Source organism: Leucopleurus acutus (assembly GCF_964270905.1).
Source record: "Leucopleurus acutus genome assembly, chromosome: 6".
Lineage (NCBI taxonomy): Eukaryota > Metazoa > Chordata > Mammalia > Artiodactyla > Delphinidae > Leucopleurus > Leucopleurus acutus.
The window spans coordinates 32,082,344-32,098,622 of record NC_139149.1 but is presented as its reverse complement, the minus strand read 5'-3'; the positions used below and the strand labels follow the sequence as shown (position 1 = coordinate 32,098,622).

Below are 16,279 nucleotides of genomic sequence, written 5' to 3'. Positions count from 1 at the left end.
CTCCCACTCCGTTTTTTTCCCTCAAGACTGCTTTGGCTATTCAGGGTCTTTTGGGTCTCCATACAAATTTTAAGATATTTTGTTCTAGTTCCATAAAAAATGCCATTGATAATTTGATAGGGATTGCATTGAATCTGTAGATTGCTTTGGGTAGTATAGTCATTTTCACAGTATTGATTCTTCCAATCCAAGAACATGGTATATCTCTCCATCTGTTGGTTTCATCTTTATTTTCTTTCATCAGTGTCTTATAGTTTTCTGCATACAGGTCTTTTGTCTCCCTAGGTAGATTTATTCCTAGGTATTTGATTCTTTTTGTTACAATGGTAAATGGGAGTGTTTCCTTTATTTCTCTTTCAGATATTTTATCATTAGTGTGTAGGAATGCAAGAGATTTCTGTGCATTAATTTTGTATCCTGCAACTTTACCAAATTCATTAATTAACTCTAGTAGTTTTCTGGTGGCATCTTTAGGATTCTCTATATATAGTATCATGTCATCTGCAAACAGTGACAGTTTTACTTCTTCTTTTCCAATTTTTATTCCTTTTATTTCTTTTTCTTCTCTGATTGCCATGGCTAGGATTTCCAAAACTATGTTGAGTAACAGTAGTGAGTGTGGACATCCTTGTCTTGTTCCTGATCTTAGAGGAAATGCTTTCAGTTTTTCACCATTGAGAATGATGTTTGCTGTGGGTGTGTCATATATGGCCTTTATTATGTTGAGGTAGTTTCCTTCTATGCCCCCTTTCTGGAGAATTTTTATCATAAATGGGTGTTGAATTTTGTCAAAAGCTTTTTCTGCATCTATTGAGATGATCATATGGTTTATTCTTCAATTTGTTAATATGGTTTATCACATTGACTGATTTACCTATATTGAAGAATCCTTGCATCCCTGGGATAAATCCCACTTGATCATGGTGTATGGTCCTTTTAATATGTTGTTGGATTCTGTTTGCTAGTATTTTGTTTAGGATTTTTGCATCTATATTCATTAGCGATATTGGTCTGTAATTTTCTTTCTTTGTAGTATCTTTGTCTGGTTTTGTTAGCATGGTGATGGTGGCCTCATAGAATGAGTTTGGGAGTGTTCCTTCCTCTGAAATGTTCTGGAAGAGTTTGAGAAGGATGGGTGTTAGCTTTTCTCTAAATGTTTGATAGAATTCACCTGTGAAGCCATCTGGTCCTGGACTTTTATTTGTTGGAAGATTTTTAATCACAGTTTCAATTTCATTACTTGTGATTGGTCTGTTCATATTTTCTGTTTCTTCCTGGTTCAGTCTTGGAAGGTTATACCTTTCTAAGAATTTTTCCATTTCTTTCAGGTTGTCCATTTTATTGGCATAGAGTTGCTTGTAGTAGTCTCTTAGAATTCTTTGTATTTCTGCGGTGTCTGTTGTAACTTCTCCTTTTTCATTTCTAATTTTACTGACTTGAGTCCTCTCCTTCTTTTTCTTGATGAATCTGGCTAATGGTTTACCAATTTTGTTTATCTTCTCAAAGAACCAGCTTTTAGTTTTATTGATCTTTGCTATTGTTTTGTTTGTTTCTATTTCATTTATTTCTGCTCTGATTTTTATGATTTCTTTCCTTCTGCTAACTTTGGGTTTTGTTTGTTCTTCTTTCTCTAGTTCTGTTAGGTGTAAGCTTAGATTGTTTGAGTTGTTTCTTGAGGTAGGCTTATATAGCTATAAACTTCCCTCTTAGAACTGCCTTTGCTACATCCCATAGGTTTTGGATCATCGTGTTTTCATTGTCATTTGTCTCTAGGTATTTTTTGATTTCCTCTTTGATTTCTTCAGTGATCTCTTGGTTATTTAGTAACGTGTTATTTAACCTCCATGTGTTTCTGTTTTATATGTTTTTTTTCCCTGTAATTCATTTCTAATCTCACAGTGTTGTGGTCAGAAAAGATGCTTGATATAATTTCAATGTTCTTAAATTTACTGTGGCTTGGTTTGTGACCCAAGATGTGATCTATCCTGGAGAATGTTCCATGCGCACTTGAGAAGAAAGTGTAATCTGCTGTTTTTGGATGGAATGTCCTATAAATATCAATTAAATCTATCGGGTCTATTGTGTCATTTAAAGCTTGTGTTTCCTTATTAATTTTCTGTCTGGATGATCTGTCCATTGGTGTAAGTGAGGTGTTAAAGTCCCCCACTATTATTGTGTTACTGTTGATTTCCTCTTTTATAGCTGTTAGCAGTTGCCTTACGTATTGAGGTGCTCCTATGTTGGGTGCATATATATTTATAATTGTTAAATCTTCTTCTTGGATTGATCCCTTGATCATTATGTAGTGTCCTTCCTTGTCTCTTGTAACATTCTTTATTTTAAAATCTATTTTATCTGATATGAGTATTGCTACTCCAGCTTTCTTTTGATTTCCATTTGCATAGAATATCTTTTTCTATCCCCTCACTTTCAGTGTGTATGTGTCCCTAGGTCTGAAGTGGGTCTCTTGTAGACAGCATATATATGTGTCTTTTTTTCGTATCCATTCAAGGAGCCTGTGTTATTTAGTAGGAGCATTTAATCCATTCACATTTAAGGTGATTATCGATAAGTATGTTCCTATTACCATTTTCTTAATTGTTTTGAGTTTCTTTTTGTAGGTCCTTTTCTTCTCTTGTGTTTCCCACTTAGAGAAGTTCCTTTAGCGTTTGTTGTAGAGCTGGTTTGGTGGTGCTGAATTCTCTTAGCTTTTGCTTGTCTGTAAAGGTTTTGATTTCTCCATTGATTCTGAATGAGATCCTTGCTGGGTAGAGTAATCTTGGTTGTAGGTTCTTCCCTTTCATCACTCTCAGTATATCATGCCTCTCCCTTCTGGCTTGTAGAGTTTCTGCTGAGAAATCAGCTGTTAACCTTATCGGAGTTCCCTTGTATGTTATTTGTCATTTTTCCCTTGCTGCTTTCAATAATTTTTCTTTGTCTTTAATTTTTGCCAGTTTGATTTACTATGTGTCTTGGCGTGTTTCTCTTTGGATTTATCCTGTATGGGACTCTGCCCTTCCTGGACCTGTGTGGCTATTTCCTTTCCCATATTAGGGAGGTTTTTGACTATAATCTCTTCAAATATTTTCTCAGGTCCTTTCTCTCTCTCTTCTTCTGCGACCCCTATGATGTGAATGTTGTTGCGTTTAATGTTGTCCCAGCGGTCTCTTAGGCTGTCTTCATTTCTTTTCATCCTTTTTTCTTTATTGTGTTCCACAGCAGTGAATTCCACCATTCTGTCTTCAAGGTCACTTATCCGTTCTTCTGCCTCAGTTATTCTGCTATTGATTCCTTCTAGTGTAGTTTTCATTTCAGTTATTGTGTTGTTCATCTCTGTTTGTTTGTTCTTTAATTCTTCTAGGTCTTTGTTAAACATTTCTTGCATTTTCTCGATCTTTGCCTCTATTCTTTTTCTGAGGTCCTGGGTCATCTTCACTATCCTTATTCTGAATTCTTTTTCTGGAAGGTTACCTATCTCCACTTCATTTAGTTGTTTCTCTGGGGTTTTATCTTGTTCCTTCATCTGGTACATAGCCCTCTGCCTTTTCCCCTGTCTACCTTTCTGTGAATCTGCTAGTGTTGGAGGGTCTCCTGTAAAGGCGGGGGGTGGCTGTGGCTCACGGTGGGACAAGGACACTGGCAGCAGAAGTCCTGGCAAGTACTCCTTGGCATGAGCCCTCCCAGAGTCTGTGAGAAAGCGAGTTTTTAATGCTCTTTCTTCACCTGGGTGATGAGGACAGAGTGCTGATGATGCTTTGAATGGTTTATTTACATAATTTGATGTAATTTTAATGTGATTAACATCAAATATTTTAGAACTTTAACTGATAGGCACCTTCATATACCTTTCCTTACTCAACTATCTAGTTAATACCCTTAAGATTTTTCTCTCATAGTATCACCGTTTATCTTTAATAGAAGAACTTACAGTTTGTAATTATATATTTACTTGGATGTTTATAGGTTTACTCTCTGTTTCCCCACTAAGCTACCTGTTCCCTGAGAGCTGAAATTATGTCTTTTTTGTTTACCACTGTGATGTTCAAAAACAATTTCTTCTAGATGAAGTCATGTATGGTCAGATTTTAAGGTTTTGAGAATTTTTCCATCTATGAAAGATGAGTTTTGCCAAAAGTGGAGGTGGGAAAGTTTTCTAAAGCAATTATGCAACCACTCAATTAAGTGAGATAACATGTAAATAGAATAGCACAATACATGGTACATGGGAAATACTCAATAAATATCAGTAGTTGCTGGTGTTGGTGTCAGAGGTCTGCAACTTTTTATTTAACTCTACCACTCAAAGTGGTTGGCTAAGCTAATACCGTCATAGTCACTCTTTCGTGCTGCTTATGTATACAAATGTAGAGTATTTTGCCAATTCATGAATAGTGGTTATGGCATCAACAGCTGAGAACTAGGGGAATCTTACAGGGCTGAATGTAACTGTTGTGTTTTCATAGTGATTAACAAAGGTCCATAGATTTGGGATAGAGGTTGAGTGATGAAGCACTTATTTCCTAACCTTAATCCTCAATCACAAGTATCTTAGAGTGATTTATTTCATTATTTTAGAAACATAGTAGCATCTGAAGTCTTTTATCAGGAGAAATTCCCATTAAACAAAACCAAGAGATTATGATAACATTAAATAAGGGGACATCCTTGAAAAATGGATTAGGACCCTAGAGTGAGTAAAGAAATCAATTTAATGAGCTTCAACCACCATTAGTTGTAATGAGATAAAATAATAAATACGAAAGCACAAGCAAATAATTTATGCAACTTTTGTTGTTGCTATATATACCATTTTTAAAACCAGATCTAGGATGATATCTACTCACTATGAAAATCATGGTAATGTCAGGGAAGATAACATGAAAGAATGGCCAATGGCAATTGTAAGAAGCTGTGGAATGAAAACTGAAAGACATTTCTTCTTTACCAGATGTTAACATACGATTAAAAAAATTGTGTATTAGAATCAATGAAATAAGGCTTGTACACAAATTAAACTCTGATATTAAATGTATTCCTTAGTGTGGATTGTGACCAAAATATTTGAAAGCCACTGCCCTAGAAAATGCATTTTCTGTTCCTCAGATTGGAGTTAGATGGAACATTGTAAAAAGCATACATATATCAGACTGTTCAACTACAGTGCCTATAAGAAACTCTTTGGTAAATTAAAATTAAAGTAATATTTCTAAAATTGACACAAAAATTTCCACGTACATTGTGAAGTTGTCAGTCAAATTATAAATTAAACCAACAAAACACATTTCATTAACAATGAAATATGACAGCTAATCAAGACTGTGTACATAATACTTGCACCAGTAAAGACTTTGATCCACCAAACACCAAGAAATTGGACAGCCATGCAGATATCTCACGGCCACAGGCCCTTAAAAAATTGTCTTGTTTTTCTGTAAAGTATACAATTCATTGCCAGTTATGTGTAATCAGTTTTGAAATAATTAAAACTTGAATAATAGTAATAAAATAACCACAGGCTTTCCATATTATTTGCTTAAGTTGCTATGGAAAACTCGGCTATTTTTGTTTCTGCAGAGTCAAGTGCAGAAATGAACAGATTGATAAATTTATAAACATCATGGAAAGAATTGTAGAGAGGAACTGGAGCCACTCGAATCCCATTTGGATCCCGTTTGTCACACTGTGGAGGAAACAAAAAGTAAAACCACAATAATGTTGGCATCATTCATATAATGGAAATCCACATTCAAGAGAAACTTACATAAAACATTCATACTGATTTCCCTAAAACTTAATATATAAGCAATTTTTTTCACTTTAAGTAAAGCATAGTGTTTCTATGTTATTTGAAACTCCCCTCTTAATAATAATTAAAATATTAATGGGTTGGTACATGAATATCCTAAGTACTTTCCTGAAGTCCAGTCAGCAATGATCCTTTTTAAGCAACCAATGGATCGAGTATACAGTTTATCTGTGGAGAGACCCTGGAGAGACTGGAACCCTTGCACACATTTCAATGATTGAGAACCTCACTGAGATCTGGATAGTTTTAGTTATATTTCCATTAAATTCAGTAATCCCTAATCTCATGAATTGGGCTCAGATAATTCAGCATAGTCTGAAGATCACTATGACTATCTTTAAGAAACACGCCCTATGGGCTAGACAATATAATAAATGGTTTATGTGTGCTGGCACATTTTATTCCATAACAACTTTTGAGGTAAGTATTTTTGCAGCAAAAATACAGATGAAGGATCTGAAGTCAATAGTTGTTTACTAACTTTCCCAGGAGTACATGGCTTATAAATGGTAGAGTGTGATTTGAAATGCTGATATTCTGATTTGTGTCTTCAGACTCTGGTGATACCTCTCCTAAAGGTTTGGAAGACTGAGTGCAGCAGTTTCTAAATCTGGAAATAGATATGTTATCACCATTTTTCCTGAAATTACTCATTAAATACTTATTAGTTCTCTTCAAGAGACTAAGAGGGCTACTTAGTCCCAACAGTTAAAAAAAAAATTCCATACAACATTAATACTCTTAAGATGTGTCTACATATCTTTCTTGACTGAAGTGAAAATGTTGAAAATAATTTAGTTCAATCAAACAACTAAGTAAGACTGATTTCCTTTTTCTCCCTCTACTATATTGTATGTTCTTTAATTCCACTTATTCAATAAATATATAATATATTAGGGTTTTCACTAAATTTTTTTCTGCCCAAACTATAATGAAAATAATGGATAAATTACATAAAACTCTTTTCTGCAACCAAAATTTGTGGTTTCTTCCCTTTTATCAGAAATGACAGATCTCTGTGCCCTTCAGTTAGCACAGTGCTGAATACTTAGTTGGCATTTAACTTATCCTCACTGACTGATGTGAAATAACATGGAAAAATGAATAAACAAAAAAATCCAAATTTTGTCCTCAACATTCAACCCATAGAGAAAAACCTGGTAGCAAAGCAAGAGATATACGTACAACCACTCCTCTTTTTTCTAGTTCTTGGAAAATATATTTAATTGGAATAGAAAATGTTAAGGTTAGCTGGCAGCCGCGATCCTCTATACGGGATGGAGTAATTATGTTCACAACTGTTTTCTTGGTTTCTGCTTTATCCTGGCTGAAGTGATGCTTGATCATGTATTCCAGATAACCAGTTAGCAAAATAGATTTTCTCCTCAGTGCTTTCATAGTTGCTTGCCTAAAGATCTGCAGAACGAGAAACAATCAGGTTCACGGTTTCTTGTTGATTTATAAAGAAGCAAAATTTAACTGTAAATCACACATAAAACAAGGGAAATGCCCACTTTTGACCTTTCCAATAAAACATCCATTTTAGATAATCTTTTTGTGAAAACATGTCCTCTTTTAAGTGCTTTGCCATTAAAAATTAAACACAAAGTGTCCATGACAGAAAAACTGTACAAATGTCATTTAAACAATACTTGCAAGAGCAGAAAAATATAAGTGAACATAATGTTCCTTCAGAGTTATTTTAAATTAGCTTCATATAATTAGTACAAGTAAAACATACCTTAATAAATGCATTTAACTGTTATAAATGTCAAAAATTTTCCTCCAAACATTTTATACAATCATAATCAAGATTTTTTTCTATTCCCATATAAAGTTTGTTTAATCCACAAAACGGTGCAGTAAGAGCTAAACACTTATGTGGAAGGCAATGTTACCAATATTATTTCTATTCGTTTTACCAATTCCTAAATCTCCTTCAGTTTAACAGCAAGAAAACAAGTAGTTAAATAGTGATGCTAAGTTTGGTCAGAAAAGCAAATAATGTTAGATAATGCATGTATTATTACTGAAGCATTTGGTCTTTCTTTTTTTCTTCTTTCATCATTTTCTCCCCTGCTAAACTCTAACACTGGTGTGAAAATACTGCCAGTTGCTGCGTGAGGTGTCTTATATTAAGATGAGTGACAAAAGGGCACAAAATAACTGGTATTGGAACATTAGGGGTCAGAACAGACATGCTTTTCTAGCTTATCTCTTAAGGTCAAATAGAGTTTAAAAATATATTCTACATATAAGAACTGAAATAACTGCAAACAGAGAATGATGCACTGGCAAGCCACTTAATGTCCCTATTCTGTATCATGTTATGCCACTGAGCAAACATAGGGTCATTTGGTGATATCTATACTTTATGAAGTCTATGAAAATAGTTTTTTCTCTATATACACATGGCATGTGTGGGCAGGCATTCTACTAGAACTCAACCATTCAGGCATAGATTTTCTTGACCTATTGCATGGAAGCTATGGATGTGGCTGAAGGAGAGGATGGGAGTTGTATGTAAGGTAATGTCTTGAAGGAAGAGAGGAAAATCAGAGGATAGAAACCTATCTGCCTCTCTTCCCAACCAGACCTCATGGACTGTGTCTGCAGCCTGGGAAGAGTTCAGCTGCAAATAGAAGCTGAGGTCTTTGAGGTCCATGTCAAAAGGCATCTGACATATTCAGTGCAAAAAAAATGCTACTTTAGGCCAGTTACATGGACTTTGGTAAGAGGCATCTCTTCATTTCCTGTGTAAAACAAAATGTCCATAGATTTGGCACAATAAAGACTCAAGGGAACACCTCCAAGTTTTGGATCAAGAGAGCCTGATCCAAGAATCAACATTTGTACAGAGGGCAGGAGCAGGGACAGGTAAGGTGTAGCCCACCAGTGGTTTGGCTGTCAGGTTTGGAATTAAAAAAAAAAAAAAAAGTGACAGGAATCTTTACAAGCTTCTCTTTGGAGATTAATAATAATTTGAGGATATTTTAATTATTTAAATAATTCTAGTACACTTTCTGGATCTGCTTTGGGACCCATAAGATGCAGATGGGGACAATGTGTAAAGTAGTACTTTTAATGGTATTTCATTTGTATTCATAGGTTAGTAAGACTTTGGGGAATATTAAGTTTATAGGGGTTTTTTTTAATGAAGTTTTTTGCTCTTGCAGATTTGATAACAAGCAACCAATTTTTTTCATGACAAATGTGTCAATTTTAACATATCATGACTCTTTGTTAATAATAAAATAACTTTTAAATGTAAAACTAATTTCCACATTACAACCACAACAAGAGAAGCTGCATTCTGAGGCGGTCGTAAATTCTTCTCAGAGTGTAAAAGTCTCTACTGAGGCCTCAGATAAAAATATCAAGAGGGGATAATAGGAGTTAACAGTGAAGTAGAATAAATGTCCCTTTTTTTTTTTTTTGCTTCTCATTATTTTCATGCTTTCAGTACTGTGGAATAATTTTTTTTTTTAAATTAGGAAAAATGAAAAGTGTAGTTTGAAAATATTCAGCTTATAACAGAATTCTTGGCAGAGTTTCCACTATTTGGGTGAGTTTTCTTGCTAACTAAAATAAATGCAAAGCTAGAAAAGTTAGTTATGTTTAAATAGGAAAAATAAGTATAGTATGATGTTTTCAATCTTAAATTCTTAAAATTGCTCCCTAATAACTCTGAGGAAAGACAGAGTACATTTCTTCTGACTTGCCCTGTATTTTAATTGAATGCTCTAATTTTATATATTTAAGCTATTTAATTATATATTTATGTACTGAAAAAGTCTAAAATTGTCTACCTATCACTACATAGAAATATGACCCTTCAAAATACAATATAAGTATTGTTTAATTTCAAGTTAGTAATTAGAAGGTTGAGGTGACCTCCGAAGTCCAAATCTGGTCCAAACATCTTCATTAAAAAATTGAGGCAAATGAATTCAAGAGTAGTTGTCACTTGTTGAAGGTCACACTTAGTGTCCCAGTGAGGGATAGAGTATTTGCCTCCTGCTTCCTACCTTATTGCTCTTTCTCTTGATCCACAATATTTTTTAAATTATTGTACAAAAGATTAAATAGGCAGCACTATGAAGAAACAGTTTGAAACTAATTATGAGGTGCTATTTTTCATGGTATCCATCAATCAATCAAATACACATTAATTGTGAACAAAGCCATAATTAATCTTTTTTAAAAATTCTGTGTATTGCAAATCCGAAATCATATCCATGTACATTGATTCTTAAGTATAGAATCTCTTCTTCGGTTGGCATTTGACTGTGTAAGAATATTTTTTGAAAGGGAAGTAGAGATAACAAAGAAAGGTAGCTTGATTCATGTATTTATTTCTTTCATTTACTCAAACTTCAGCTATGTATCTCCTATATGCGTAACTTTTAAATAAATTAGGTAAGTACTGAATAGGTTAATTCACTGACACATGGCAAACTCAGAAACATCTAGAAGGTACAGTGTTTTAACAGTTAAGAAGAGAATGGGAAGCAATGAAACGTATTATTTTGTAATTTCAGAATTTTGTAATTTATAATAGGAAGCAAGAATTTCGAAAACACCTTCTTTACCACAAGGTTTGATTACTTAAAGATAATTTTGTTTAGAACATAGCCTCGACAGTGAATGATTTAATAAGATATCTCCAAGAGGATGCAGAGAAACACTTAAGTGATAAGAAGCTCCAGAGCAGTGTACATACCTCTTCTGTGGCATTTAGAGTCTTTTTCTCAGGTTTAAGTTTAGATATTAAAGGAGAAGATAAATCAGTCTTCAGATTCCAGCTGAGAATAGAAACCATGTCTAGGTGACTATAATACAGTGTGGAAGAAAACTATTGGTAGGGAAAATAGGAATAAGACTTCCTGTGGCAGAAGAGGTGAATACTGAAGAACAGTCAGTCCACTGCAGAGAATACCAAAGTGATAGTGTCTAAAAGACATTTTCTAGATATGGCTAGGAAGTCATTTGCAAAGATAAAATCAGAGGAAACTTTAAGTACTAGTTTTTCCTAAGGTATTCCTTGGTGCCTTGTTTTTTCTTACTATAATTCATCTTCTGCCTGATATAAACTTTCAAAATAAGCAAAACGTTATCTTCTTTTAAAATGTTTAACGGGGGACATCCCTGGTGCTCAGTGGTTAAGAATCCGCCTGCCAATGCAAGGGAAACGGGTTCGATCCCTGGTCCGGGAAGATCCCACATGCTGCAGAGCAGCTAAGCCTGTGTGCCACAACTACTGAGCCTGCGCTCTAGAGCCCACAAGCCACAACTACTGAGCCCTTGCGCCACAACTACTGAACCCATGCACTGCAACAACTGAGCCCGCATGCTGCGACTACTGAAGCCTGCATGCCTAGGGCCTGTGCTCCACAACCAGGGAAGCCACCGCAATGAGAAGCCCGCGTGCTGCATCAAAGAGTAGCCCTGGCTTGCCGCAACTAGAGAAAAGTCGGTTCGCAGCAACAAACACCCAATGCAGCCAAAAAAATAAAATAAAATAGAATAGAATAAAACAAAATAAAATAAAAATGTTTAACGGAAGTGTTCCTCAGGTTGGATATTTTGAAAGCAAATCAAATATCATTATTTGATTTGCCGAGTAGATTTCATCACCCCCCCTAAAAAGATTTTTAAAAATATGTATCACTGCCTGTGAAATCTTGTTACTGGGTCTATTTCAACTTAAAAAAAAAACAACAAAAAAAAAACCTGCCCAAAAGTGAAAACAGCACAAGCTCCATCTAGTGGTCATACCGAGTATGTGCTCTTTAAATTGGGATGAAATGAAATGAGTTGATTACTACTATCTAGTGGTGAAGCTGTATAAAAACAGCGGAACTTGACGCTGCTGTCCAGTGGCCAAAATGAGAAGCTGCTGTGAATGTTCACATAATTCTAGAATTTTAAGTTTGGAAGAGATTTTGGAAGTCTTTATCCGGTCACTCATGCCAGAATGCGCCACAGTAGAATTTCCTAAACCTAGATGATTTTAGGAGGCTTTCAATTTAAAAAAAAACAGAAAATCAAAATTTTATTTGAATATCTATATATTTAAAATCTCTATTGGAAACATATGTATATTTACTTAAAATATATTTTACTTAAATGTATGTATATAAAATATATATTGCCTTAATATATGTATTAATACTATTATTATATAGATATAATTATTAACAATATATATTTACTTAGATAAATTTAGTCTTAATCTGAAATTAATGAATATCCAATATCCAAATAATTAGGAGACATATATATGCATTATATGTGCGTAAAAATGAATAGATATAGGTAAGTACCCTATTATTTAGGGTGAGACTAATTTTAAGTAGAAGCATGAATGAACTTAAAGAAAAATATTGAGCCAATAATAGTAGAAATTAAACATGGATATAATCTTATAGAAACCCCAGTGAGGAAAAAGAAAATCCGCCCTACCTCATGGGACAACCTTACTCATCTTTGGTTTACTCTGACTATACATACTCTCCCCAACCCCCTTAAGTCTTCCTATAGTTTTGTCACATGGCAGTTTGTCAGTTCATTGACTCACAGAACTAGAAGAAACAGAGTCCCCAGTAATCACAACATCGTCCAGCACACAATAATTTCTTAATAAGTAAGTGTTTGAATGAGTGAATTAATCAAGACTTAAATATTGCATGTTTGTTTTGTATAGAGAGAGACCAGTAGAAGATTAAATAACTTATTCAGGTTCACACAAATTCTAAGTGGAACTAAAAATATGTCACCCCATGTAAGTTTCATTGAACATTTATTAAGTGTGCCAAGCCTTGGGTTGGGGGCTGAATATATAAATAAAAAGTGACATTAGCACACAGTCACTGTCCTAATGGAGAACCCTGCCCTTCCTCCATTGTTTATGCACATTGCATATTAATCTAGCTGATTAGCAGATAAACAACATGTCTCAGGTAAAGAGAAAGGTAAAGATGTGGGAAGGCTGAAGCATAGATCACTTACCTCTAAACTAGCATGTAAGGAACAGACCAATAGAATGGGAGGATTTGAAATTCGGAATCCATTGACCCCAGGGATTAACTGCAGTTCTGAAAAATTAATATCGTGTCATTTTTATAGAATGTGACTAAAAAGGTATCCTTTATGGATTTTTTTATGACAGTAAAGTAGAGAGGAAAAATATAAGACCTAAAAACTTTTCTTCCTGAGATTTCTGAGATATTTAAGAGAAACTCCATGGACCTAAAATACCGGCATATTTCTCCTTCACCTACAACTTCCATCTCCTCTGCCCCCACCTTCATAGCAGCCTACCAAAAATTAGAGCCCTTAGACACAAGACAAACATAATGTCATCTAGAAGATTTTCGGCACCCCATCCTCTGCCCTCTCATCCCCAGCCAGCATTCCTTGTTCTGCTCCATGCTTTGCCTTTCTATTATGAAACCAGGTCAACAAGGGGAAGATATCAATATTCGAATGATTTGTAATTGTAATGTCACCCAAAGGCAGAAATATAAATGAAATGACCTAGGAAGGTGACTTTTAACATTAGGATTACTAGGTCAAGTAACTTCTCTTGGGAAAGAAGAAAAAAAAGGGCTTTAATAAAAATGATCTGCCTAAGTATGATATATTAAAAAGGTAAATTAATATCAGACATTATCCTAATTATAATTAATTAGATTGAATAGTTGCAAGTTAAATCCAAGAGTTAAAACTACTTGTTAGAGATAAAGTTAAAAACTAATACTGACTAAGAGTGAGAGAATTTTCTGGGTCTTTAGAGATGCATCTAATTAAGGCTAGTCAAACTATATCCTGTGGGTCAAATCTGGCCCACCACTTGTTTTTGTAAATAAAGTTTTATTGGAACGTAGCCACATTCATTCATTTATGTATTTTTGTGGCTGCTTTAGCACCACAATGGCAGAGTTATGTATTTACCACAGAAACAGCATAGCCCCAAAAACTTAGCATATCTCCAATCTGACCCTTCACAGAAAACTTTTGTCCACCCCTGATCTAATCCAGCTCCTTCATTTACAGATAAGAAAACCCACTACAAACAATTTAAATAACTGGCATAATAACAGTTCATTATTTCAGCAGCCAAGATAAAACACAGCTTTCCTGATATGACTGAAGAGCCCATCTTTATTCTTTGCATCTTGGTTGGTGCAAATGTGAATATATTTAAAATCCTATCTCAGGGTTGGAAGCAGTCTGAAGGATCAAATTTAAGTTTAATTCTCACATTTAGGAAGTTCTCTGTATCCCATGTGATGGAAGAATAAAGTCACTCAGGAAAAAGAAATAGTGCAATTTGATAACTCCCTGTTCATGGTGTACTTTCATTTCTACCCATTGGGGTTACTATTTGGTATGTGGTGAAAGCCACAAAAGAAGGAATATTTGGGAAAATAGAGGGATAAAAATGAACATTTATTAAATAGTATGCTACTTGGTTTATAGCTTACAATGTGTCCTGCCCTCAAACAAAACCCTGAAATAGTTATTATTATTCACATTAGATATGTGAGGAAAAAACCCCAAAAATCCAAAATGATAATTATGTGCAACATCACAAAACTATTAAGCAGCAAAGTGGGTTTGATACCTAAGTCTCTCTGGGTCTGACTCCAAGCCAACAATTCCTTCCTGTTTTCCCTGCCTGATGTTTTAGGTACTCCATATTGATGAGATCTGAGTACTTTAGATTTCACTTCTTCTTATTTCCCTACAAAAGGATAGGCTCAAAATCATGCTAAAATCTATGAACACTTAGTCTTACACTGAAGAAATGTCATTTCTTATTTTAAGAATTCTCAGTGGCATTTTCAAAGTGCACTCTCCATGAGGCATGTATATTACATATCATACAAAGACAGACGAAAATTGAAATAAAGTTAAGACAAAGTGACTTGTGAAGTAAAATTGAATACACTTACTGTTATCCATCTTAAATCTGGTGCTTAATTCATGGCCAAACCATCCCACTAACCTGAAACATAAATAATAACATTTGATATTTTGGTCTATAAAAATAGTCACAATTAATATAGGACTCTAGGGCCTGCATTTTAAAATCATTTGTGATACGAGTCATCAGATACTTAAGCATATAAATACTATATGATATCATAAGGGAATTAATATTTATAACCTTCTTGAGATTGAGTATAAAATCAATTTATTCTTATTAGTTGTATTACCTTTGCAAAGTTAAATCATCTGGAGACCTGTACTTAATGACCTTGTTCTTATTTAAAATTAAATAAAATGAGCAAAAATGTTGTTTTTTTTAGATTTTAAAACAAAGGTGAAAAGAAAGCTCCAAAAAAAAGTGATTAATACAATAATGTATTTTTCTTGCAGTAAGCTCTCTAAGGAGAAATGGCATAAAAATAACCTATATAATTTTTGAAAATTTTAAAATAATTTTCTAAAGAAATTGTTACTTTCAGATTTTAATAAGAATGTTAATTAGCCAGATATAAAATACAGTATATATAGGAAAAATCATATGTATATGTGTGTGCTTATTAGATAAAAAAAATACAAACTATCTAAAGAAAAATATAAAATTTGAGAAAGAGAAATACAATATTCCTGATAATCAGTTCTTCCTAAATAAATTGCTAGTTTTAATACTGCCAAAATTAAAAATTCCAAGTATGTTGTTTTTGGATTTGGCAAAATGTTGTTAAGTTTATATAGAATATATGAGTGAAAATAATAAGTTTTGAAATAGAAGAGTATAAAGGTGAATATGCTCTTTATTATATAGCATATTACAAAATTCGTTAAATGAATGAGCACAATACTATTAAAAGAAGCATCAGGGAGACAAATGGAACATGGCAGAAAATATAAAAAACAGTCCTCAGATCATACAACAATTTAATAAGTGATAATTGTAACATTCCAAAAAATGCAGAGATGAAGAAAATATGTTCCTATATTTATATGATTCTTAAGAGAAAATTTTCTAACTATGAAAACCAAAGAAAATATAAAGGAACATATCTATATATTCAGACACATTTCAAATTCTGTATTACAAAGAAAAAACAAATGAAAAACCAAAAGAAAAACCAATGATGGGGAGAAGGAAGCTGTTTGCCACATTTAAAAGAGTTTTCACCAAGAGTTTTTTCATCAGAGAAAGGGCAGTGCCCCCAAAACCACACAGCCACGAAGAATGGACAAGGCATTTATAAAAGGAGAAATGCATATGCCCCATGAATTCTGGGGGGAAAAAAACCCTTCAATCTCAGTAATAATTAAAAATATGAAAAAACAAGATCAGACCATGCTTCACATATCAAATTGGCAAAGTCATTTAAAATTTATATGTCTATTTGCATCAAGGATTTAGTAAAAAGGAACTAAGCTCTTTGTCTAATAATGAATATATAAGTAATAAAGCCTTTATGGAGTACAGTTTGAAAATATAAATTA

At 33.8% G+C, this 16,279-nt stretch overlaps 1 protein-coding gene across 3 annotated transcripts in view; it reads right to left on the bottom strand.

Moving 5' to 3' along the window:
* Positions 1-2,442: 2,442 nt before the first annotated feature.
* Positions 2,443-16,279, bottom strand: part of KYNU (kynureninase) — a 92,264-nt gene continuing 78,427 nt past the window's right edge. For all 3 annotated transcript variants that reach the window (XM_082841314.1, XM_082841315.1, XM_082841316.1), the window contains 4 exons: positions 14,767-14,819; positions 12,818-12,903; positions 6,992-7,222; positions 2,443-5,680 (listed from right to left, as the gene is read on the bottom strand). In XM_082841314.1, coding sequence (XP_082697440.1) covers positions 5,534-5,680; positions 6,992-7,222; positions 12,818-12,903; positions 14,767-14,819 — 517 coding nt within the window. In that variant the 3' untranslated portion in view covers positions 2,443-5,533. The remainder of the gene's footprint in view (positions 5,681-6,991; positions 7,223-12,817; positions 12,904-14,766; positions 14,820-16,279) is intronic.